This window comes from Scyliorhinus canicula, chromosome 20 (assembly GCF_902713615.1).
Source record: "Scyliorhinus canicula chromosome 20, sScyCan1.1, whole genome shotgun sequence".
Taxonomy (NCBI): Eukaryota; Metazoa; Chordata; class Chondrichthyes; order Carcharhiniformes; family Scyliorhinidae; genus Scyliorhinus; species Scyliorhinus canicula.
The window spans coordinates 72,313,309-72,339,698 of NC_052165.1; the positions used below are offsets into that span (position 1 = coordinate 72,313,309).

Sequence of the window (26,390 nt, forward strand, 5' to 3'; positions counted from 1 at the left end):
CTTCACTGACCCTCTGAAAGAGCACTCCCAGGCCCACCCCTCCCTGCAATCTCATAGCCTCACCTAACCTGTGCAAACTAAGTGATAATTTAGCACGGTTAATCCACCTAACCAGCACATCTTTAGACTCTGGGAAGAAACAGGAGAACCCAGAGGAAACCCATGCAGACAGTCACCCAAGGCCGGAATTGAACCTGGGCCCCTGGCAATGTGAGGCAGCAGTTCTAACTGCTGTCCCATGGTGCCGCCCTAATACCATGCTTCAGTTACGTGTTTCCACAACTAACTGATACGCTGTCTGCTCTCTTAAATAACAGAAGATGGCAAATTGGTAAATGTTGTAAATATTGCCTGCTCCAGCCTGGATGGAACCTCATGCATGCAGTGACCTTCAAAGCCACTGGCAATTGTTGTCCAGGTCCTGTTCTGTGGCTGCAGATTTCCGTTTCCTTTCCTCTCCAGTTTTTGATTTTTCTCTTCCCCAGTATGTGTTTCTCTCTCTTCCCCACTTTGTGTTTTGTTCTCTCCCTCTCTCGCTCTCTCTCTCTCCCACTTTGTGTTTTTTTCTCTCTCTCATTTTATGTGCTTCTCTCCCCCAGTTTGTGTTCCAATCACTCCTCCGAGACATGTTTCTCTCTCTCCCCCAGTTAGTGCTTCTCTCTCCCCCACCTCAGTTTGTGTTTTCTTTCTTCCCCCCCTCTCCCATTTTTCTCCCTCTCCCATTTTGTGTTTTCATCTGGTTTTAAATTTGTTTTTTTAAACAAAGTAGACTGACGGAAGAATGTTCATGTTTGATGTTTGTGGGGACACTGTGACCTCATTCTCTATTTGCCTTATATCACACAACCCAAAGTGGAAAATTGAGGTATACCTTTTTTGCCAACATTCTGAACATGCAGGAAACCCTGCTGTACCATATCAATAACAGGCCTAGCTAGCTGTGATAGGTTCACAATGTTTGATATTGCAGGGATGATTCTGGGATCTGATGTTTTCAGGGAACACAGGAAATTGTGCACCTGCAGTCCATGTTTTTGGACAGTGCCTGGTTGATTTGCTAACTTGTGACAGAAGGAGAGTGCATGATGCCTCTCTTGCCTCCGTGTCCGAGAGTTAACCTGGAGAAGATTGTTGTGTTATGTACTCTGGAATAACACAGGCTGCAACTCGATGCAGCTTTGACCAAAAGATACTCCAGACTTTGAAGTAAGTTCAATGTGATTTATTGAAGCATTAGCATAGTTCTCTATGAGTTTGACTCTCCTGCTAATCTTGCTATAGTAACTCAGTCTAACTAACAAGTCTGCTCTAAGCCACGTGATGGGTGTGATGCTTCTGATCTGCCCCTGTCCTACTCTCTAAGTGTCGCCTGTGGAAAAAAGACAGAGCATGTGTGCCCTGTCCTTATATATGGGTTGTGTAATGTCCCCTTGTGGTAGTGTCCCCTCTGGGTGTCTTGACTGCCCATTGGTTGTGTCCTATTCTATGTGTTCATTAGCTGTATGTCTGCATGTCATGACGTCTCTGGTGCTCCCTCTAGTGTTTACTTAGTCGTAGTGTATTTACATTAACCCCTTGTGTATTTACAGTGATGCATATCACCACAAAGATAACTGAGGTGCAAAAGCACCAACCATTTATTTGTTCATCCTGAAGAATTGGGTGGAGGTCAGAAATATTCAACACAAACCCAACATCAACCCCCAAGTGTGCGCCAACTCAAAAATCTCTGTTCCAGTTGTGTAGCAGTTGAATTTTGCTTGCTACTTGGACACGGAGGGCTGTTATTAGCCGCTGTTTGAGTTCAGTAGCTGGACATCACTAATACGTACATGTTAATAAAACAATTATAATATGGAAAAGAAAGGAAGAACAAACGGTTTCACCAGACAGAGTAACTATTGGTAGTTCAGTCCGATTACATTATGCAACATTTAAAGCTGCATAATTCGTTGAAATATCAAACTTTCAGAAAAATATATGCATCAATGATGCTTATTACAGCCATGATGTGGAGATGCCGGCGTTGGACTGGGGTGAGCACAGTAAGAAGTCTTACAACACCAGGTTAAAGTCCAACAGGTTTGTTTCAAACACGAGCTTTCGGAGCACGGCTCCTTCTTCAGGTGAATGGAAAGGCTTGTTCCAGAAATGTTTATATAGACACAGTCAGAGATGCCCCGGAATGCGAGCACCTGCAGGCAATCAAATCATCAAAGATGCAGAGAGAGAGGTAACTCCAGGTTAAAGAGGTGTGAATTGTCCCAAGCCAGTTCAGTCGGTAGGCCTCTGCAAGTCCAGGCTTGTTGGTGGGGGTATTACAGCGTGAGTTTTGACATGTTCATTAAGTTGACAAGTAAATTCAGTGGGTTTATCTCATTGGGACCCACGGTGATAATACCGGCCTCGGTTCCTTATTGACCTTTGCTGAAAGCATTGCCCAGTACAGATCGTCACCAACTCTTGGTTCCATGCCTTTTCCCTCTGAACCTGCTTCCCATCCTCCTCAACCCCCCCCCCCCTCCCCTTCTCACGGCTTCATCTGAGGGGGGAAGGGGGGGGGAGGGGGGAAGGGGGGGGGGGAGGGGGTCCCAAGACCAGCGAAGAACTCGGCAGGTGGTCACGTGAGGATTTTCCTGGCGTTTCCACCTCTGGTCTCCAGACTACCCACTCGCGGAGCTGCTTCAGTGAAGTGTGGGCCAGCAGATATAATGAGGTTTCTCCTCATTCCTGGTACCCATTCTGTTTACGTCATGACTTCCACGTTTCAATCTATTAATTTTAAATATTTCGAAACATGCTGGCGTTTGATGTTTTGGGATTGAGGTGTGGATCAGTGTTGTGATGTGGGATAGCCCGTGATGTGGGTATTATTTAGGATAGAGAGTCAAATGTGACTGATTGAAACAGAACTGCAAACACCAAAATACCAGTACTGGAACAAAGCCAGACATGCTTAAATCCAGATTGTCTGATATATGACCAGCTAATTGGGCAGCACGGTAGCACAAGATAATACTGTAGCACTGTGGCTTCACAGCGCCAGGGATCTCAGGTTCGATTCCCCGCTAGGTCACTGTTTGCAGAGTCTGCATGTTCTTCCAGTGTCTGCGTGGGTTTCCTCTGGGTGCTCCGATTTCCTCCCACAGTCCAGAGGTATGCATGTTAAGTGGATTGGCCATGATAAATTGCTCAGTTACCAAAACAGGTTAGGAGGGGTTATTGGGTTACGGGGATAGAGTGGAAGTGAGGACTTACGTGGGTCACTGCAGACTCGATCGGCCGAATGGCCTCCTTCTGCACTGTATGTTCTAAATGACCACCCTGAATGGGATTTTAACCCCTGCAGTAAGCACCATCAGTGCCGAGTCGAGTAGGTCAAAGTCAGCATGGCCAGAATAAGAAGAAATCTCTCCCTACTCCTTCACTAACAAATTGCTTCAACCTCTCGTCTGGAACAGCACCATTAGTGTGTCAGAAGGAATTTCCAAACCCCGCATCAGCGATCCTTAGAGTCAGCTCTTATTGAAACTGCCATTCTAATTGAGACCTCCCTGGTTTGCATCAGAATGCCTAAGCTAGCACCAGAGCGAGAGAGTGAGCCAGTCAGCGAAAGAGGGAGACCGGAAGATTCTTTCATTCCAGCAATCTCGGCCGGAGTCGGTATGTTGAGTTCGGCTTCAGTAGAAAAAGCACCTTTCACTCAAACACTCCCCTTCAGCATACTATCTGTGTCAGGGATCAAACCGTGAATCATGTTTTGCAAAGGGCAGCAGAATTTGTATCTGATTGTTTCTCAGGTAACGTGATTTGTTCCTGAATGGTTAAAGTACACAGTGTAATTCCCAGACTGATTACCAAAGGCCGGTTGATGTGTGGTCTTCATCGAAAGCACAGAGTGTACTGTCAGAACACCAGGAATAATCCCAGGTTTGCCAGCAATGAGAATGGAAATTGTGACACCGACTGCAACACCATAGACCAGTGCCCTAATAACTGAGAGTACATTAATGAAAAAGAAAGCAATATTTGCAAAATATTGGGAAAATACCTGAAATTCCACACAATAATCAGACTTTGTGACTTATTCAATCACAACAAACTAATGACATTGGTAAACAATGCTGAACAGCATTGGTATGTACATGAAAAGCCAGTGGCACTTACCATCCTCTGCTGAGTAAATGAAAGCAGACAGGCTAAACGGTCCATTTCCCTTGCTGTTAAATGCTTTGACCTTGACTTCAAATGGGGTGCTTGGAGACAGCGAGTCATCTTTGTGGACGTATCTGTTGCCTTCGGGGTTGGGCACCGTCACTTTCCTCCATTCCTTGTCCGTACTTGGCTTGAAGGCAACGATGTAACCAAAGCTGCTTCCGTAATGGTACTCCCTTGGCAGGGGCTACAGGGGCAGAGATAGAGAGAGGGAAAGGGTGTTAGCCTGCTACGGAGGGCATTAGCTACGTGGAGATGTTGGATCAACTCGATTTTTTTTCACTGTAATGATGGAGATTGAGGGGCAACCTAACAGAAGTCTACAATATTATGAGGGACATGGGCAGAGTGGATAGTCAGAAGCTTTTTCCCAGGGTGGAAGAGTCAATTTCCAGGGGACATCGGTTTAAGATGCGAGGGGCAAAGTTTAGAGGAGACATGCGACGGAAGTTTTTTTACACAGAGGCTAGTGTGCCTGGAACTTGCTGCCGGAGGAGATGGTGGAAGCAGGTACGGTAGTTGATGTGTTGGGTAAGCTGGGTCGACGAGGACTGCGTTTGGTGCAGTAGAGAGAGAGAGACAGGCTTCCAACACTTGAAAAGATGCAACACGATTTTATTGAACAATTAACTATAAAACATGCTTTGACTGGGTTGACACTATGCTGAGTTGACTGGAGACCTGAGACTGACCTGACCAGACTATCTGACTACCACATGGTGTTTGTTCTAGTTGCTGCTCACGAGCTCTGACTGTCTCAGAGGCTGGATCCCGAGAGCGCGGGAAAACTGGTGCCCTCTGGCTTTATAGTGGTCGTGCCCTTCTGGTGATTGGCTGCTGTGTTCTGTGTGCTCACTGGTCATCCTGTCTGCACTCCATCTTATACCTGGATCTATATTATGACAGTAGTGACGTTTAAGGGGCATCTTGACAAATACATGATAGAGGGATATGGGCCCCAGAAGTGTAAAAGGTTTTGCGTTAGACGGGCAGTGTGATTGGCGCAGGCTTGGAGTGCAGAAGGGCCTGTTCCTGTGCTGTACTTTTCTTTGTTCTTTGAGGATCAAAGGTGAAATGGTGATCAAACTGAGGTGTTTAAGATGATGAAAGGATTTCATGGAGCAGGTGGAGAGAAACCATGGGCTGGATTCTCCGCCCGCCGCCTCACATTTCTGCCCCGACCCCCCCGGCAGGATCCTCCGTTACGCCGGCCGGTCAATGGAGTTTCCCATTGTGGAGCAGCCCCATGCCGTAGGGAAATCCCCGGACTTCGGCAAAACGGAGAATCATGTCGGTGGTGAATTCCGCCCCCTATCTTCTCATGGTCAAGTCGTCACCTTAAAATTAAAGCAAGGGTATTCAGGATGAGGCAGAAAGCATTCCTTCGCACAAAGAGCTGTGGAAACCTAAAGTTCTCTCCACCAAAAAGCTACAGGTTGAGCTAATTGAAGACGTCAGAACCAATAATGATAGAATTTTATCACATGAGGGATATGAATCAAATGTGGGTAAATGTACTTATGATCTAATTGAATAGGCAGAAAAGACCCAAGGGAATGAATGGCCTACTTATGTTCCTTTAGTTCTTCTGAAGTGCACTGCTATTGAAGGTATTGCAGCAGTGCCGATTGTAAAGGACTTTTATTTCATTATCAGGTCACAACACATGCAAACACATCACACACCCAGAACTAATAATTTGTAAATAAATCTGAAACAAACGTGAACAAAATTCAAGATGTCAAAATATCCTTGAGCCAAAGGAGGTCGGGTCCGATCACATTACTAATGGTGACACACATCATGCCCACAACTGTTATCGCGAGGAATCGCAGCCTTGGCTACAACTGCTATCTCGACAATGATCTAGACAGTGCCAATTATTTCATTCGGGACTTGGAGTCAAGGTTCAACTTCTCAACTGACTGCAGCAACAGGCAAATCTCAGTGAGGTTTGATTGGTCTGAGGGTAGCTTGTCACCTGCAGGTGAGCAAGAAAGGCTCTTTGCTCTCTGTACCTGTTCCGTTGTGGTGTGACGGATTACGCTGTGGTTAATATGTCGTTGTTCTTTGCTTTCTATATCCAGAATGGTCTGATTGTGTGATTCTAAAGAAACCACCAATCTTCAATTCAAAGCAAAATAGATTTAATGAATAATGAATTGATTAATGTTGAGTGCGTTCACTCTTATAGAACTATAACTAGTGATCAAGTAATTCAGAATAAAATATTAAGTATATTTAACTATGTGTCTTAACTATGCTATTATCTATCACGCTAACAATCTGCTGTCTAGTCCTGGTTCGAAGATCCTCTGAGTTCACATATTTATACATGAATCTAGTGCTGCCATCCAGTGGTTGTCTTACACTATGATGTAGTCATTAACCCTTTATATAGCTATATATACATATCACTTTAGGATGGACTTCGTGGCAAATACTAACAAAGGTGGAATCGCGACTGCGATTCAGCAGCAGTGCACTTGCTTCTGAGTCAGCAAGTTGTGGGTTCAATCAACACTTTGGTTCAGTTTCAAAGGAGTGCGGCATTGTCGGTGGTTAAAATAAAGGAAGCCTTGGTGGCATCCCTACTACTGGACCAAAAACTCCGGAATCGAGTCCAACGGCAGGACTTGTTGCCCACGGAAGGAGCATTCAACATGGCTCAACAGGCTGACAATAAACTCGGGAATCCTTCCACCACTTCCCCAATATTCGAGCCAAGGGTAAAAAAAAAAAGTGTGGTTGCGACGATATGCTTTAAAAAAAACTGTGGGCGCTGCCACCTGATGGATGGGATGCAACAAGGAGGCCTCGGAAGTAGATGTACAAGATCCTCCAGCACGGTTTGGAAAGAGCAGGAAAGTTCTCTCCGGTGTTCTGGTTAATATTCCTGCCTCAACCAACATGACAAAAACACACGGCCTGGTCATTGTCTCTTTGCTGTTTTTGGGAAGTTTGCTGCACACAAACTGTGTTTCCTGAACTGCAACACTGACGACACTTCGAATTGGCTGCAAATTGCTTTGGAACGTCCTGAGGTTGTGAGAACAGGGTTATATAAATGGAAACGCGTCCTATTAGGTAATATATCCTTCACCTCACTGCCAACAACACAACTGAACAAAAGATACTTGGGTTCCGAGATTGGGGTGCTCCAATGGAAACCTGCAATCTCCCAAACACGAGCTTGCAGTTGTTTTCCAAATAAGTCAGGTTTCAGATAGTGTGGAATTAATTTCCTTTGTGTTATCTTCATCAATGCACCTATTCAACACTACATTACAGAGTTAGCCTCATCTCTGCAGTGGGGTTTGTACCTATGGCCTCCTGATTCAAAGGCTAAAGTGCTGCACTGAGCTACAGTTGACACCTCTATTCATTCCTTACTCTGCTACTTTCACAGACGTGGTCACCCTTTTAAATACATTAACAGGTGAATTGTACTTATGGTTTGTCGTTTTATTCACCCTGGGGTAACACGGACTGCAACTGGATGCAGTTGTACTTGAAAGTAGACTCCAAACTTTGATGTTAGTTCAATATGCTTCATTGAACTTCTTAAGCAGTGCGCACAGTTCGCTGTGGGTTTGACACTGCTAATTTAAGTGTACTTGCTACAACTAACTAGACCAGACTAGCTCTGAGCCACGTGTAGAAAGTGCTACCTGATATATACACCTTGACTGTCACTACAGTTGTCACCAGTGGAAAAAGGCAGACTGCTGATGCCTCGTGTGTTTTATAGTAGGAGACCACGCTCTAGTGTTCTGCCTGGTGATTGGTTGTGTTCTGTCTTGTGTGTTGATTGGCTGTATTGGGTGCCTGTCATTGCCTGTCTGTATCTCATTATGTGCATGAGTGCATAGCATGACATGGTTTTTAAAAAAAATGCATTGGCAGGCTGGATAAATTATCGGATTCAACATGTGCTTGAGAGGTAAATCAACAAAAATCAAATGTTACACTTTTATATGGATGTCCTCATTTTATTACGATCATTTGTGCATTGATCTTCACAAAGCATCATTCAGGACCAAAATGTTTGAAGTTTATGTTGATTTAGCAATAACTCGAGTATCTGCAACCATAAGGCCGAGGAGCAGAAGTATACTATTCAGCCCCTTGAGTCTGCTCCGCCATTCGATGAGATCATGGCTGATCCGATCTGAAATGATCCTCAACACTTTCCCATTTTATACCGATAACCCTCAATTCCCTTACTGATTAAAAATCTGTCTATCTTTGCCTTGAACATACTTAACGACCCAGCCTTTACAGCTCTCTGCGGTAAATAATTCCACAGATTCACTATCCTCTGAGAGAAGAAATTCCTCCTCATCTCTGTCTTCAGCTGACCCCTTACGCTGAAATTATGCCCTCTGGCCCCCTGGTCCTCGACTCTCCCACTCGGGGAAACAACTTCTCAGAATCTATCTTGTCAAGCCTCCTGAGAATCCTGTCTCAATATGGTTTCCCTCAAAATATGTCTCTGAAGAAATGAAGTTAATTTGGAATGCGAGCTGCATTGGGAAACAAGACCATAAAACACGTTGTGAAGTGGCACATGCATGGGAACATTCTGTAGCTAGCGAAAAAAAAGCATGCGTATTTTAATTTGCCTTTCACACCAAAATACGGCAATGGCAGATATTTCCCTTAGCAAAGAGGGGGTGGGGGCTACTTGAAGAATTGTAACCTAGAAGGGTATGGCCCAAGAGTTGGGAAGTTGGATTAGGCTGAATAGTTCTTTCTCGGATGGTACAGGCATGATGGGCCGAACGGCCACCTTCTGTGTTGTAAATTGTCTTTCACTCTCTTTGAGACAAAGCCTGCTAATCTCTTCAGTCTTTCTTGGCCATCTGTACTTGGTAGAGAGGGTGCAGAAGACCAAATATGCAGAAAACTATTGGAAAGAAAGAGGAAGTCTCCCCATGCCAGGCTGTTCCATTTCCCAAAACGTACCGTCCAGGTTACTGTCAGTTCCCGATGGTTTCCGCCACCTCCCCCGACATCGGATGGAGCCACGGTGGGAGCTGTGGGAAGAAGACAGGCGCATTTTAGTGGCTTGCGTTGGAGAGAGAGGGGAAAGCTTTGTAAAGAAGGCACTTACGGTTTCTTGCAAGGCAAACAACAGACAAGGCTGATACAATTATTACAATAACAGTGACCTGCAATAACTGCCAGAGTCTAGTTCCCTGCCAAGACTAACACATAACTGTTGCTCTGGGACTGCGGCCAGTTTTCAAACAGCGCCACTGAAGTAAGGTTGTCAGCAAATTCTTTGCTACTATTGGACATACTTCTTCCCAACTATTCCCAACTTCATGGGGCACAGGCCAAAACAATCTCAGCGACGGACTGAAACCAATAAAATGTTTAAGAGGACCAACCTCTTCTACCTAATTCTTTGAGGATCACCAATTTACTTCCCTAACCCCCTTAAAATAAATCGAGTGTAAACTCTCTCCATCTCTTTTATACCCTTCTAACAATAATATAATAATAATCGCTTACTGTCACAAGTAGGCTTCAATGAAGTTACTGTGAAAGCCCCTCGTCGACACATTCCGGCGGCTGTTTGGAGGGGCCATTACGGGCCTTGTTCTGCATTACAAGCCAGCTGTTTAGCCTACTGTGCTAAACCAGCCCCCTGAAGTACTGATCCAGTTTTGATTTAAAGGTGCCAAATGACTCACAATCAACTTCCTTCCTTGAGAAGTTCTTCCGCAAATTCAGAGCGCTACAGGACTGGCGTCCACCAAGCAATGTGAACAATAATCTAGGTATGTCCTGTATACTAGCAACAGGCCAAATCCAACCCGGCCAATTACTACTCTGAGAGTCTACTCCCCACCATCAGCAAATTCATGGAAGGGATCATCAACAGTGCTCGGATTTGGGTTCTGCCATGGCCATTCAGCTCCTGACCGTATTACAGCCAAACATGGATAAAAGAGCTGAATGTCAGAAGTGAGGTGAGAGTGACTGCTCTTGACATCAAGGCAGCATTTGACTGAGTGTGGCATCAAGGAACCAAAGCAAAACTGGAGTCAATGGAAATCAGGGGATAACCGTCTGCTGGTTGGGAGTCATTCCTGGCACAAAGGAAGATGGTTGTGATGGTTGGAGGGCAATCATCTCAGCTCCAGAACATCACTGCAGGAGTTCCTCAGGGTAGTGTCCAAGGCCCAACCATCTTCAGCTGCTTCAGCAATAACCTCCCTTCCATCATAAAGTCAGAAGTCCGGATATTAGCTGATAACTGCAAAATGTTCAGTACAATCTGAGACTCCTCAGATATTGAAGCAGTCCATGCCCAAATGCAACCAATGCTAGGACAATATCTAGGCCTGGCGTGACAAGTGGCAAGTAACCTTCGTGCCACACAAGTGCCAGGCAATGACCATCTCCAACAAGAGAGTATCTAACCATCGCACCTTGACATTCAATGGCATTACCATTGCTGAATCCCTCACATCAAAATCCTGAGGGTTACAATTTTTTTTTTTTTTTTAAATAAATTTAGAGTATCCAATTCATTTTTTCCAATTAAGGGGCAATTTAGCGTGGCCAATCCACCTACCCTGCACATCTTTGGGTTGTGGGGGTGAAACCCACGCAAACACGGGGAGAATGTGCAAACTCCACACAGACAGTGACCCAGAGCCGGGATCGAACCTGGGACCTCGGCGCCGTGAGGCTGCAGGGCTAACCCACTGCGCCACCGTGCTGCCCAGCTGAGGGTTACAATTGACCGGAAACTGAACTGGCCATATAAGGGCAAAGGCCAGGAATCTTGCGGTAACTCACAGTAACTTCATTTGAAGCCTACTTGTGACAATAAGCGATTTTCATTTTTCCATTTCACCTCCTGATTCCCCAAAGCCTGTCTACCCGCAATAAGACGTAAGTCGAGAGTGTAATGGAATACTCTCCACTTGCTTGGATGAGTGCAGTTCCAACACTCGAGAAGCTTGGCACCATGCCTTCGGCTCGGAACATTAACTCTGTTTCACTCCACAGATGTTGGCCACATGCCGCCTTTGCCCAGCATTTTCTGTTTTTATTTAAGCAATGCATCATGCTTGTTACTTAAACCTATAAGAACCTTGCACAAGGCTGCAAATTTCACAAACCTATAGAAAAAGGCATGGCGGGATTCTGGTGTGATCTTTTGGTGCGGCGCCCCATCTGCCAGCAGCGGGATTCTCCGTCCTGGCAGCCGGCCAATGGGGTTTGCCATCGTGGCCACCTGCACGCCATCGGGAAATCCGCGGGCGTGAGTGTGCCATCAGCGAAGCGGAGGATCCCGCCGACGGCGAATCCCACCAACAATGTTTAAATCAGAGGCTTATACCAATCGTTAAAAAAGCAGCTCAGTCATGGACTAATTTTCAAAAGAAAACATACAACTTTGCTTCCAACAGGTTCATAAGAAGCAAGGTGCAGCTTTAGGTCTACAAAATTATGAGGGGCATAGATGGAGTGGATAGTCATAAACTTTTTCCCTGGGTAGAGGGGTCAATTACTAGGGGGCATAGGTTTAAGGTGCGAGGGGCAAGGGTTTGGAGGAAATGTGCGAGGCAAGTTTTTTTACACAGAGGGTAGTGGGTGCCTGGAACTCGCTGCCGGAGGAGGTGGTGGAAGCAGGGACGATAGTGATGTTTAAGGGGCATCTTGACAATTCCATGAATAGGATGGGAATATAGAACATAGAACAGTACAGCACAGAACAGGCCCTTCGGCCCTCGATGTTGTGCCGAGCAATGATCACCCTACTCAAACCCACGTATCCACCCTATACCCGTAACCCAACAACACCTTACTTTTTCGGACACTACGGGCAATTTAGCATGGCCAATCCACCTAACCCGCACATCTTTGGACTGTGGGAGGAAATTGGAGCACCCGGAGGAAACCCACGCAAACACGGGGAGGACGTGCAGACTCCGCACAGACAGTGACCCAAGCCGGAATCGAACCTGGGACCCTGGAGCTGTGAAGCATTTATGCTAACCACCATGCTACCGTGCTGCCCCAAATAGAGGGATACGGACCCAGGAAGTGTCGAAGATTTTAGTTTAGATGGGCAGCATGGTCGGCACAGGCTTGCAGGGCCAAAGGGCCTGTTCCTTTGCTGTAGTTTTCTTTGTTCTTTGTTCTAGAGGTTAGATAATAATGTTTATTATTGTCACAAGTAGGCTGGCACTGCAATGAAGTTACTGTGAAAAGCCCCTAGTCGCCACATTCTGGCGCCTGTTAAATACACAGAGGGAGAATTCAGGAATGACCAATTCACCTAACAGCACGTCTTTCAGGACTTGTGGGAGGAAACCGGAGCACCCGGAGGAAACCCACGCAGACACGGGGAGAACGTGCAGACTCCTCACAGTGACCCAAGGCGGGAATCGAACCTAGGAGACTGGACCTGTGAAGTAACAATGCTAACCACTGTGCTAACATGCAGCCCATGAACATTGAGGGAAGAAAGTTAAACGTATGTGTATGCCACCAATCTTACCAAAAACAAATTGAAATTTTAAGAGAGCCCGGTTTACACTAACTGCCTGGCCGGCAATGAGATTGAATGAAGACACTGATGCAAATTTCTCCTTCACCGCACGGGCAGAGATCTGGCGGGGGTGGATCGCCCACTCCATCATCGAAGCCACCAGATTTTCATTCCACCAAAATGCGTGTGCAACCTGGTCCGCCAGATCACCGGCTGTGCGGTGAAGACAAATATTTACCTCACTATGTGCAAGCTAAAGGCTGGATGTCATAAAAGCCAAATGAAGAACTGGTGGCAGGAGGTTCTTCACATGAAAACTGATGAATACATGGAAGGCTGAATAGTGGAGGTATAAACCCCAGACTCTCTTTACAATTATTTAGTTGCAAGTCAGGACGTTGTGTAATTTATTAAGTCTTTCCGAATGACTCAGTTAAAATTGGCTGCAGCTTCGTCTAATTCTCCCTGTTTCTTGCAATGTTGAAATAAAAGACATGATCTAGCAAGTGAAGTGATTTAATTTGCGAGGCACTGGAGGGAGGGAACCACGTTTACATTTGTGTGCGGGGGTGGGGGGGAAGGAAAAAAAAGAAATCTGTCGAATGAGATACATTGTTCCTCAACCTCTTCCCTTCACCACGGATGGGTGCAAACTGAAATCAAAATACTCCTCCTCAGCTTAACCTCTGCTTCAAGGATTCCAAACAGCAGTCTGCATGATTCAGGAGGTTTTGCTTTTCAAAGCGAATACAGCAATAAACACATGAGTAGGAGTGCTTGGAGTGTGAGACTGATCAACCCAAAGCAGCCATGCAACGAGAACCCCTTGTTTTTAACGCTTCGCAAGGAAGTAGAAAAGCAGACAATATGACTACATTCCACTGACATCAAATCAACAAATGAGTACATCTCAAATATCTCACAAACACAAGTCGTTACCAGCAGCAAGCATTCTGAAATCGGCCGCTACACATTTATGAAGCCAAAAAAACATTGATTTCCTGGCTGCAACGGTTAATAGAATCACAATACATCTCCACTGAGCACTTAAATGTACAATTCAGAATGGGCTCGAGGAACGTTGAAAATTGGCACCGGGCCAGATTTTCCACACACGATCTCTGCTAAAAACTAACGATCTCAGTGCGGTATTTTTACTCAATTCCGAGAATTCTGTGAGGGGAATTGAATCATACAATTATACACCACAATAGGAGGCCATTGAGACCATGAAGCTCATTCCTTCCAGAAGAAATCCAATTTACCCCACTCATCCACTCTGCAATGTTTTCTCCTTCAAGTATTTATTGAAATCCATTTTGAAGGGTACCATTGTACCAAAACATAGAATCCCTACAGTTCAGAAGCAAGCCTTTCTGCCCATCGAGTCAGCACTTGTTGGGGGAGATGTTTGGGATCCTGCCGGGGGAGGTTTTCAGGTAAATGCTGGTGTGGGGTTTCACGAAAAAGGTTTTTCCAACTTTTCTGGTCGCACCACTCTCCTTGTTGTTGGAGGGGGTGCTGTCGCTGATGGGGCTGGAGAGAGGGGTCATCTCTGCGATCTACGGGAGGATTTTGGAGGAGGATATGGCGTCTCATGAGGGGGATAAGGCCAAGTGGGAGGAGGAGCTGGGGATGGCACTGAAGGAGGGGTGTGTGATGTTCTGCGGAGGGGGAATGCCTCAACCTCGTGCACAAGGCTGGGCTTTGATACAGCTAACGGTAGTACACAGAAGGCAGCTGACGAAGTCGAGGATGAGCCGGCTGTTTGAAGGCATGGAGGATGCTTGTGAGCAGTGTGGGAGGGCCCGGTCAATCACACGCATATGTTCTGGTCCTGCCCTAAATTAGAGAAATATTGGAGGTCGTTCTTCAGCACCATGTTGGCGGTCTTGCATGTGGATTTCGAGCCCAGTCCTCTGAGGGCCATATTTGAGGTGTTGAACTTTCCGGAGCTGAAAGCGGGAGCAGGGGCAGATGTTTTAGTCTTCGCCTCGCTGACCACTCGCAGGGGGGGTTCTGCTCAGATGGAGGTCAGTGTTTAAAATGCTTAAAATATCAAAATTTGAATAAAAATATTTTTAAAAATAGCACCAAGGGATCTTTTACATCCACCGAGCAGGCAGGTGAGGCCTCGATTTAATGTCTCCACCAAAAAATGTCACCTCCAACAGTGCAGCACCCTCTCGGTAATGCACTGGAGTGTCAGTCTTCATTTAAAAAAAAAATGAAAATATGGGAACTTAAGCGCCCACTTCTCCAAATTTAATTCTTTTAATATTTTAGTTCTCTTCAAACATTATCGAAGGTGTTTCATTGTAGTGCATAACTCCAACACATCAGAGCTGGAAATTGGTCGAATATGAGTTCCCAACAAGCTCGGTTGACCAGATAAGCTTTGCAATTTCTCCATTTCTTATTTAGATATAACACCATCCTTCAGGGGCAACTTGGTACAATTAACAGATATGACACTAATCAGCGCCGGCCCTAGGGTTGCTGGCGCCCCGGGCAAGCTGAACTTCGGCGCCCTTGGGGGGGAGGGGGGGGGGAGGGTCGGGGGGGGGGGGGTCGGGTCGGGGGGGGTCGGGTCGGGTCGGGGGGGCGTCGGGTCGGGGGGAGCAGGGGGGGTCGGGTCGGGGGCGGGGGGGTCGGGGTCGGGGGCGGGGGGATCGGGGGCGGGGGGGGTCGGGGGGGGGCCGGGGGCGGGGGGGGGTCGGGGGCGGGGGGGGGTCGGGTCGGGGGCGGGAGGGGTCGGGTCGGGGGCGGGAGGGGTCGGGTCTGGGGGGGGGGGGGTCGGGTCGGGGGCGGGGCCAGAGTGACCTGGTATATGATCGGGACTCACCGATCGGCAGGCCGGTCTCTCTGTCGGCAGGTCTCTGACGCCGGTCACGCACTCGTGGCGCCCTTTAGCACATGGTGCCCCGGGCGACTGCCCGAGTTGCCGGTACCTTGAGCCGGCCCTGACACTAATACTCTTGAAATAGGATCGCTGATTTAAATCTATCCCTCTTCTATTTAATATATAAACCAATATCGCTTCACAGCTCCAGGGTTCCAGGTTCGATTCCCGGCTGGGTCACTGTCTGTGTGGAGTCTGCACATCCTCCCCGTGTGTGCGTGGGTTTCCTCCGGGTGCTCCGGTTTCCTCCCACAGTCCAAAGATGTGCAGGTTAGGTGGATTGGCCATGCTAAATTGCCCTTAGTGTCCAAAATTTCCCTTAGTGTTGGGTGGGGTTACTGGGTTATCGGGATAGGGTGGAGGTGTTGACCTTGGGTAGGATGCTCTTTCCAAGAGCTGGTGCAGACTCGATGGGCCGAATGGCCTCCTTCTGCACTGTAAATTCTATGTAATATATGTAAAACCCCATGAAGCCTGACGCCAAGTTTTAAATTCTACTCTAATCTTATCAATAACGCACTTCTTAAATTCCACAGAACCACCCCGTAAGAAATCATCAACCTGCATGATGAAAGTGTCTGAGCGTTTCCTTTATGATACCAATGAAACATTGCGGGATCTGCTTTTAGTTGAAGCCACACCATTTGGAGCAAAACAGACCTCACTGAAAAACACCACACCTTGAAGGGTCATTCGGGCTGTGAATGCATTTGCTTAGTTTCCATCATTTCTCTTCAGCATCTGCTACTTATTTGAGTGGTGTCAGAAACCTGGGCTCTTTCTGAATGGGATAAAAATGTAGCTTTAAGACAGTTTTCTAAAGTTCTGTCTGATTCTTCTTATCTTGTCCGACACTCTGATGAGAAGGATCAGGTTTTGTTCAGGGGGATACTGTTGAACTTTCCGGAGCTGAGAGCGGGAGCAGGGGCAGATGTTTTAGTAATCGCCACGCTGGCCACATGGAGGTCAGTGTTTAAAATGCTTAAATAAACTGCAGATCTACTGACTTTCCAGAAATAATTCCCTTATTATGCTCCATGTCCATTTTAGTTTGTGCCTTTTTCCTACAGGTTTGACTCAACGGCATATGTATCTCACTGGCGGCTACACTGTTACTTGCAAAATAGCATATTTCAGCCATTTTATGCGAAATGACAACTCTCTTTAATGTATCTCTTGTCATCACAAAACCTTAATAAAATAGTGCTAACATGTCCCATACCTTGCATTGATCCTAGCTATCAATAAATTGAGGTAACACTTTAACCTATTTGTTTCACATACTGTCAAAGTACAAGTACTACCTCGTACCGAACTAGTAAATGAGTCCATGACTAACACAAGGCATCACAGGATTAAAATTCCTCGTGGTCAGCATAATTTGTTCAGATTCCTCATCATCTTCATCCTCTTCCTCCAAATTCCCCCAGTCACGTGTCATTTGTGAGGATCCTACCTCTCCACGTTGGGCGGTTTGTCACGTAATAGTACTTTGAATTTGTATCGACTGGGTAAAAGGCAACTTGTTTGAAACACATACGAGCCTAAGGAATTTTGTCAGGGTCAATGTGGAAAGGATGTTTCCTCCTGTGGGAGAATCTAGAACTCAGGTGTCATATTCCGCATGGGACTTTCGGGCAGGGAATGATTATTTTCCCTGTGGCCCTCCGAAGTACGAGCTCCCCTGCTGAGGGGTGGGGGGACTCTACTAACCTCTGTATAAAAGATCAACCAGTAAGGCACCAACCACAAAAGGAACCTAATAAGAACCGTTATCATCAATAAATCTACGTCCGTTATTTCACTCTGTGTGGGCTGCCCGTGTCATTACTAAATCGGGGTCACTGTTCAAAAATAAAGGGTCACCCATTTCGCACTGCGGTGAGGACTAAATAGAGGATTGAGAGTCTTTGGAAGCCTCTTCCTCAAAAGGCAACAGAAGCAGAGTCTTTGAATATTTTTAAGGCAGAGCAAGAGAGAGCAAGAGCGCGAAATGTGTTGGGGGTAGGCAAGAATGTGGAGTTGAGATTACAATCTGGGGCGGGAGTCTCTGTTTCCGATGCAGATTGTGTAATCGCCGATCGGGCGGAGAATCCCTTTTTACAATGAAATCGGGGGCGGCACCTGTTTTCGCAGACTCCGCCACATCCCAAACAGCATCATTGCGGCATGTGCCGCACACCGTTGACTCGTCATCCCGACCGCGCAGTTGACTCATAGTCTCAGTGGTCAGGAACGCGGCCTGGCGGCTGTGAACTGTGTCCAGTGCCGCCATGGTCGGGCGGGAGTCGTGCTGCTGGCTAGCGGGGCTTCGGCGAGGGCTGGGGGGGGACTGGCGGGGGGTGGCAAGGGGGTGTCAAGGAGGGCACTATCTGGCAGGTCGGGTCCGCTCACGGCCAGCGCCATGTTGTACGGTCTGACTGCTGCAGGTCGTTTATTTCGTGGAGGCCGTGCATTTTACGTGGCGCAGCTGCTTGGTCCTCGCCGATTGAAGGATCGATGCTGGGGCACCGCCGGGTTTTGTGACGTAAAATGCTACGGATCGCCCGGACATAGCCTGAAAATCAGACAATCCAGCCCCAGATCAGCCATTGTATTGACTGGCGGAGCAGGCTCAAAGGACTGAGCGCCTGTTCCTGCTCCATTTCGGATGTTTGCATGTTAGTTACAGGTGAACCTCCTATTACCTGTTCTTTGGGCATTCCTTGGATTAATTAATCTATTATTGTTGTAGTTCTGCCTTCTGCTTTAAATCTGATAAAGGAGTTTTCACCATGGTCCTTCACCATTTCAATGTATTGATAACTGTGTGGCATAACCAGATTCTTTCAAAAACTGGCAATCATATTCTTCGTGTCACCACCCAAATGGCCAATTTCTTCAATGATTATTTCCTCAGGATCTTTTTTGAGGCAGCAGACATCTGATCCGACGGAGTCTGCCTCTCCAATAGTTGGCCACCGGTTGGAAACAGGAGCCTGTTAGCACCCACTCTAGCAATTTAAATGCTTTTTAAAAAATTTAGAATATCCAATTATAATTTGTTTCCAATTAAGGGGCAATTCAGCATGGCCAATCCACCTAGCCTGCATATCTTTGGGTTGTGGGGGTGAGACTCACGCAGACACGGGGAGAATGTGCAAACTTCACACGGGCAATAATCCGGGGCCAGGATCGAACCAGGGACCTCGGCGCCGTAAGGCATAATTTAAATGTTCAAACTCATCCCAAATTGGATTTTGTCAATCAAAAATTCACTGAAGTTCATGATATATTCTTCCATCCAATGACCCTCTCTCAAAGTCTGGCCATGCCGCAGATGCATCTGACAGATGATCCTTCTTGTAAATTTAATCCAAGAACACTAATAGAAAAGGTCCAAACCTTCATCACTATCTAATTGACAGACACCCAGCTCACTTTACTTCTTTAGAACTCTACGTCAGATCTTAGTTGCTCTGGGGCGGGATTCTCCGACCCCCCGCCGGGTCGGAGAATCGACGGGGGCCGGCGTGAATCCCGCCCCCGCTGTCTCCCGAAGTCTCCGGCACCAGAGATTCGGCGGGGGCAGGAATCGCGCCGCGCCTGTCGGCGGGCCCACCTCCCGGCAATTCTCCGGCCCGCGATGGGCTGAAGTCCCGCCGCTGTCATGCCGGTCCCCCCGGCGGGAATCAAAGCACCTACCTTACCGGCGGGACCAGGCGGCGCGGGCGGGATCCGGAGTCCGGGGGGGGCGGGGGCATCGTGAAAACTATGTCGATCGCGGAAGAAAAAGAGTGCCCACCAATCGGCGGGCGGGCCTGTGCCGTGGGGGCACTCTTTTTCTTCCACGTTCACCATAGTCTTCACGATGGCGGATGCAGAAGTGACTCCCTCCCCTGCGCATGCGCGGGGATGACGTCAGCAGCCGCTGACGCTCCGGTGCATGCGCGGACGTCCGCCGGAAACAAAGATGGAGTTGGTGACTAGGAATAGAATTTGTGGCATATTGTGAATACAGGTCTTCAAGAACTATATGCTTTTTTTAAACACTGAAAGGACATTGAATTATTTGCATACTTTCTTGGGAGCTGAACAGTATTTTTTAATAAAGGTTGTAAGTTCACTTTGGACAGTGAGCAAATGGCCTTTCCCAAAAAGTCTTTATGTTAAATGACTTCAGTTAAAGGACCAGCCAGCCATCTGTGTAGCCATCTGGGATGGCCACTTCCAGAATACAAAATGGACGCTCGCAAAGAATGTAGGGAACTGTGGACAATGTTAGGAAAACAAGCAGGCAGAGAGCCTGCATGCAGATTGGAGAGACAGCTCCCAGACGGAGTCGAAACTATAGGACGATTAGCATATTGATAGCCCATCTCCGGGAACAAAGGAAAGACACGCAAGCAACCGATACTGTTTCAGACATCCCGGCGCCAGTTCCCCAAACCAAAAGCACAAACAAAGCCAAGCCAACAGCCACCTAAGACATGCCCAGCCATCAGGACACCCCCCTTTATTTGTCAAGATCCATAGCAATGATCGGGAAGCGGCCCAATTAATTGGGGCCAAGTTTAAGGCCCGCTCCAACGCCGGTCCGCCGATTGCCAATGGCGCCAATGCGCGGTCCCTGTGAAGCCGGTCGGGGGCCTCAATGCAGCCCCCTCGGTGATTCTCCGCATTCGATGGGCCGTGTACCCGCTGAGTTAGGCCGAGTCCCGCCGGCATCGTTCGCGTGTGGTCCCACCCGGCAGGACCTCGGCATTCATGCTGCGCGGGCCATCCTGGTGTGGGGGAGGGGGATCCGACTTCAGGGGGGGCCTCCACGGTGGCCTGGCCTGCGATTGGGGCCTACCGATCGATGGGTGGGCTAATTCCGGTGGGGCGGGGGGGGGGGGGGCAATGTTTCTCCGTGCCCGGCCCCTGTAGGTCTCCGCCATGTTGCCCGGTGCAGAGAAGGCAACCCACGTGCAAGAGCAGACTAGCGTCGGGCCGTGGCGAGCATGCGTGGACACACGCTGCCCATGTTTGCGCCCGTATCGGCAGCTGGAGCTGCCTGAAGTGCTCCAGTGCCGTGCTGGCCCCCTGTGCAGCGCAGGATCGCTGCTCCTAGGGGGTCAGATGACGCCTTCCTAAAACGCTCTGGCGTTTATGAAGGTGTCAACACTTAGCCCCAGGATCGGAGAATCCTGCCCAGGTTTTTGGAGAGGGTGTGAAAGAGTTTCATTACCAGCAGGAATATGGGGTGGGATTCTCCCGTACCCGGCGTGGCGTGGGGTCCTGGCAGGACGGAGTGGCATGAACCACTCTGGCGTCGGGCCGCCCCAAAGATAGGGGCCTGGCGCCACGCCAACCTGCGCCGAAGGGCCTCTGCCGGCCAGCTCGAGTTGGCGCATGGGCGGGAGCGCCAGCGCTTGCTGGCGTCATCCCCGCGCATGCGCACAGAGATTCACTTCCGCACCGGCCATTGTTGTCCTCCGTGATAGCCGATGCGGAAAGAATACGGCACATGCCCGCCCACGGATCGGTGGGCCCCGACCACGGGCCAGGCCACCATGGGGGCACATCCCGGGGCAAGATCCCTCGGCGACCCCCCAGGAACCCCGGAGCCCACCTGCACCACCAGGTCCCGACGGTAAGGGACCTACTCTGATTTACACCGGCGGGACCGGCTACAGGCAGGCGGGACTTTGGGCCATCGCGGGGTGGAGAATTCACGCGGCCCCAGTAGCCATTGAGTCATGCCGAATCCCACCATTCTCCGAGGCGGGTGGTGTGACATACCCCGAGCCGGTTTTTGGGGGGGTGGGAGAATTGGGAGGACGGTGGGGACGGGATTCATGCCGGCCCCTGGCGATTCTCCGACCCGGCGGGGGGGATCGGAGAATCCTGCCCATGTTTTTTAATGCGTATCATTTTTGCCTGGTTGTGTAAGTGGAGTTGAGAGCTGTAATTTCATTTTGCACGCTGTTTAATGGGAAATCGTCTGTTAGGGTTAAGTGACACATGTAGGCGGTTCATGTTAGGTTCAAAGTTTAAATATGGTTTTTCTTTTGTTATAATAAAGTTTTGTTTGTAAAAATAACCAAGCCCTGTTTCTCATACAATCACTCCTGGAGTGAATCGATCTTTCGGCAGAGTCTTAAATTTTCTTTTAAAAGCGTTGCAGTCCTGGTCCAGTATCTTAGCCGCTGTTGGGATCTGGTCTGGCGTCTGTAACACTGCGGGGGGGGGGGGGGGGGGGGGGGGGGGGGGGGGGAATCAAATTACTGTCTTCAGGCTATGAGGCTCTGGTGATTTTCTGGGGACCACCTGACTGAGATGAGTTTCTGTTTCGAACGGTATTTTGGACTCAGTTTGGGAATAAGTTGAGAAGGCGAGGGCTGCCGAACACGCGCTTTCCCTGCCGTATCCAGCTAAAGACTCTCCTTTTAGTGTAACCCGCCTGTGTTTGGAAAGCTGAGAAGGTGCGACGAGAGCAAGATCCCAGGAACATTGTATGTCAACCAGTTGTTGCAAGTTGCTTTTAACAAGAAGCCTCATTTCATTTTTTAATATAAATTGAGTATCCAATAACTTTTTTCCAATTAAGGGGCAATTTAGCGTGGCCAATCCACCTGACCTGCACATCTTTGGGTTGTGAGGGTGAAACCCACGCAGAGACGGGGTGAATGTTGCAAACTCCACACGGACAGTGACCCGGGGCCGGGATAGAACCTGGGTCCTCAGCGGCGTGAGACAGCAGTGATAACCACTGTGCCACCGTGCTGCCCTAGAAGCTTCATTTCAGAATAAATAAATCATTCTCAGTGTTTTGAAAGAAGCCTGGTTAAAGTCTCTTTTATTCTAGGTCTAATAATAATAACAAGAGTAAACAACTTTGGTGAGCGAATTCATCGTTTACACTTATGAGGCGAAATTCTCCGACCCTAGCAGGGCCGGAGAATCACCCGGGGCCGCCGAAAATCCCACCCCCGCCGTGGCAGAAATTCTCCGCCACCCGGGAATTGGCGGGGGCGGGAATCACCCCATGCCGATCGGCGAGCCCCCTGCGGCGATTCTCCGGCCCGCGATGGGCCGAAGACCCGCCGCTGGGAGGCCTCTCCCGCCGCCAAGGTTTGAACCACCTCTGGTGGCGGCGGGATCGGCGGCGCGAGCGGACCCCCGGGGTCCTTGGGGGGGGCACGGGGCGATCGGACCCCGGGGGGTGCCCCCACGGTGGCCAGGCCCGCGATCGGGGTCCACCGATCAGGCCAGTGCCATGGGGGCAGTCTATTTCTTCCGCCGCCGCCACGGCCTCCGCCATGGCGGAGGCAGAAGAGAATCCCCCAGCACGCATGTGCCGATGGTGATGTCAGCGGCGTCACCACCGGGGCATGCGCGAACCGGCGAAGGCCTTTCGACCAGCTCCAGGCCTGAAAGGCCGCTGGTGCCGGTTTTCGCGCCAGTCGATGTGGTGCCAACCACTCCGGCGAGGGCCTAGCCCCCAAAGGTGCGGAGAATTCCGCACCTTTGGGGAGGCCCGACGCCGGAGTGGTTGGCGCCACTCCCCTACGCCGGGACCCCCCGCCCCGCCGGGTAGGGGAGAATGCCGGCCATGATGTGACTTGTGGAGTGTTGGGGTTAGAGAAGCTGAGCATTCCTCCCAAGCCGGTTGTAACACAGTGAAGATAATAGCTTCAGTATTCCCATGATTAAATCAGAGGAAATTTATGATCGTCAGTTATTGGATGTTGGACAAGTAGCCTTACAATTTAGAAACAGCGGAGAAATTGAGAATGGTGGTGGTGGGTTTATCGGTGTACATTCATTAAATTATGCCACGTTTTCTTATTTATGATGCTTTTTCTTATTTGTTCTTGGGATGTGAGCGTCGCTGATTGGGCTAACATTCGTTACCCATCCCTAATTGCCCTTGAACAGTGCCTTGCTGGGCCAGTTCAGTGGAGGGCAATTAAGAGTCAACCACATTGTTGTGTGGGTCTGGAGTCACATGTCGGCCAGACCGGGTAAGGACGGCAGATTTCCTTCCCTGAAGGACATTTGTGAGCCAGATGGGTTTTTGTGACAATTGGCAATGGTTTCAAGGTCTTCGATAGACTTTTAATTCCAGATTTTTCATCAAATTCAAATTTCAACATCTGTCATGGTGGGATTCGAACCCGAGACCCCAGAGCATTACCCTGGGTCTCGGGATTACCAGCCCGGTGCGCCACTGCCTCCCCTGATAATGTGTCGCATGCTGAGAAGGCTAAGGATAGATCCTGGAGGGCCTCCAGGGATAATGTTACGGGACTGTAAAGAGGAGCCACTGCAGGTGGAGCGAAGGTCAACACCCGGGAGCATTTCCTCACTGATTCTTTCCTCCTGGATTCAGCACATTCCACACATTAGGGATACATATCCACAGGCTCAAGGTAGAGAGTGTAAATTACATTCAATTCTGAAGGATTGGAAAAGGGGCAAAGTCACAAGGAAACATCCAGCTGACTTTTGGAATAGCTAACTTTACATAAGCACACAGATGACTACAATCTGACATTTGGCCAGCAGATGCGTCTTCCAGAAATATTGCACAACATCTCCTTTACACTTTATGGTTCTTCCCTCAGAGTTCATGAAAACAAGCAGACAATTATTTTTACAAACAGATGGCAAATATTTTCTTACGCTTCGTACACAGTGGGCTTCTGATGAATTTAATTCTCAATTTTCCAAGAGACATTTGGTTAAGAACGTGGCTCCTGATGTAAGGAATGTATGTTGGAATTTCATATTTAGATTTGCTCTGAAGGTTATTTTTATAACGTTCATGTGGCCAATAAAAGTATGGAAATAAAAATCATATTTCCACAATCGCAACACCACCAGATGGCTTCCCGAGCTAAAATGCAACAATATACTCATTAAAGAAGTCATTCATGGTGCAGAAAGCACTGTTGTGAATCCAATTTTAATGTGCTCTCCCAGTTGTAGTTGGAAAATTAGAGTTGGTAATCCTCTTAACTACTGAGTGGCTGCGCTCCAGTAGTGAGTGAAGAGCTTGTGTATGCTGATCATAGTCTGTGCACCATTGCAATATTTTCAGATTCAAATAACCTTCTTAACCAAAGTGGGAGCCGCTTGCCTGAGTCACAACACTGTGGGTTCAAACCCCATCCAGGGACATCAGCACGTGATCCCAGCTCACACTTCAGTGCAGCACTGAGGTGCAATGTTACGTCATGTCTCCTCTGGAAAAAGAACAGGGAAGCGTTGCTGGTGGAGTCATCCCTCACCCAACATCATGAAGACAGATCCAGGCATCTATTTCACTGCTAATGTCAGAGTTTACAGTGTGCAAATTGGCTGCTGGATTACAACAATACTGTGTTTCCAAAACTAAATTAAAGTGCTTTGGGATGTCCCCAAGTTGTGAAAGAGGCTATATAAATGCAAGATATTTGCTGCTTTATTTTCATACAAATAAAAGGCATCAGCTCATGAACACTTAGGGGCGATTCTCCAAGCCCCGCGCCGGAGAATCGCCGCAACTGCGCCTCGACGCCGGTGCGCGATTCGCCGAGGTGCGGAGAATCGGCGCATTTGCTCCGGCGCGTTTGGCACTGCGCCGGCCGCAGGCCACTGGAATTGGCGGGGCCGCCGATTCTCCGGCCCAGATGGGCTGAGCGGATACGATAGAGTCCCGCCGGCGCCGTTCACCCCTGGTCGCTGCCGGCGGGAACTCTGCCCGAACGGTCGGGGGCGGCCTGTGGGGGGAGGGGGGAAGGGGCTCCGTCCCCGGAAGTGGGGGGGGCCTCCAATGGGGTCTGGCACGCAATCAAGGCCCACCGACTGGCGGGCCGGCCTCTCCCCACACCCCCCCCCCCGGGCCAACTTTCCTGACTGTCATGCCCCTGAACACCGACGCCATGTTGAGTCGGGGCCGGCACGCTGAAGAAGTCCCCCGCGCATGCGCAGTTGGCGTGGGCCAACTGCGCATGCGCGGGTTGGCGCGGCACCCATTTGCCGCTGGGAAGAGAGGCTGGAGCCACCGTGAACCACTCCAGCACGCTGTGCTGGCCCCTGTGGGGGCCAGAATCGGCCATCCCCGTGCCTATTTCGCGCCGTCGTGAAAAGCGACAGCGTTCACGACAGCGCGAACACTTGGGCTCCATTTTGGAGAATTGGCCTCTTAGTGTGTGGATCAAGTTCCCTTCTCTGTATTTTCAACAAGACACTAAGCTGCCTTGTGCTGTGTCAGGTGGCACAGAAGGACAAAGTCTGCAATTGGCCATCGAGCTGCAGCGTTCGGGATGGGGGGGGAAATAAATCACCTTAGCCCGCAGGACAGAGAAGGAAGAAGGAAGTGAGAGAATGAAATGGATGAACAGGCAGGGACGAATATGTTGAGTCAGTCAAAGAGGGAGGGGACAGAATGAAGGAGATTACTAGGATAATCATTCCATAGAGTTCTAATGAAGGATTAGCTCTGTTTTTCTATCTCCACAGATACTGCCAGACATGCTGAGCTTTTTATTTTAGCATTTACGGCATCAGATACAAATGTTTTTACTTCAGATTTCCTGATTTTATGAACTTTGCACACAAATCTCAAATGGCTTTGTGAAAGCAAGTATAGGTTGGCATCAGGGGGGCGAAGGACCAGAAGGGTAGAGGGTATGGGTTGACATGGAGGGGGAAGTGGGGGGGGGGGGGGGGGTTGTTGGGGGAATACGTGGGTATGAGGGGGTGAAGTGTATATGCTTTATTGTTTATTTATAAATTCAACACAGT

The 26,390-nt window shown here is 48.8% G+C and overlaps 1 protein-coding gene across 12 annotated transcripts in view; it reads right to left on the reverse strand.

Moving 5' to 3' along the window:
* Nucleotides 1-26,390, reverse strand: part of cntn1b (contactin 1b) — a 903,199-nt gene that overhangs the window by 200,594 nt on the left and 676,215 nt on the right. For all 12 annotated transcript variants that reach the window (XM_038780269.1, XM_038780265.1, XM_038780278.1 and 9 more), the window contains 2 exons: nucleotides 9,184-9,254; nucleotides 4,168-4,402 (listed from right to left, as the gene is read on the reverse strand). In XM_038780269.1, the coding sequence (XP_038636197.1) occupies nucleotides 4,168-4,402; nucleotides 9,184-9,254 (306 nt within the window). The remainder of the gene's footprint in view (nucleotides 1-4,167; nucleotides 4,403-9,183; nucleotides 9,255-26,390) is intronic.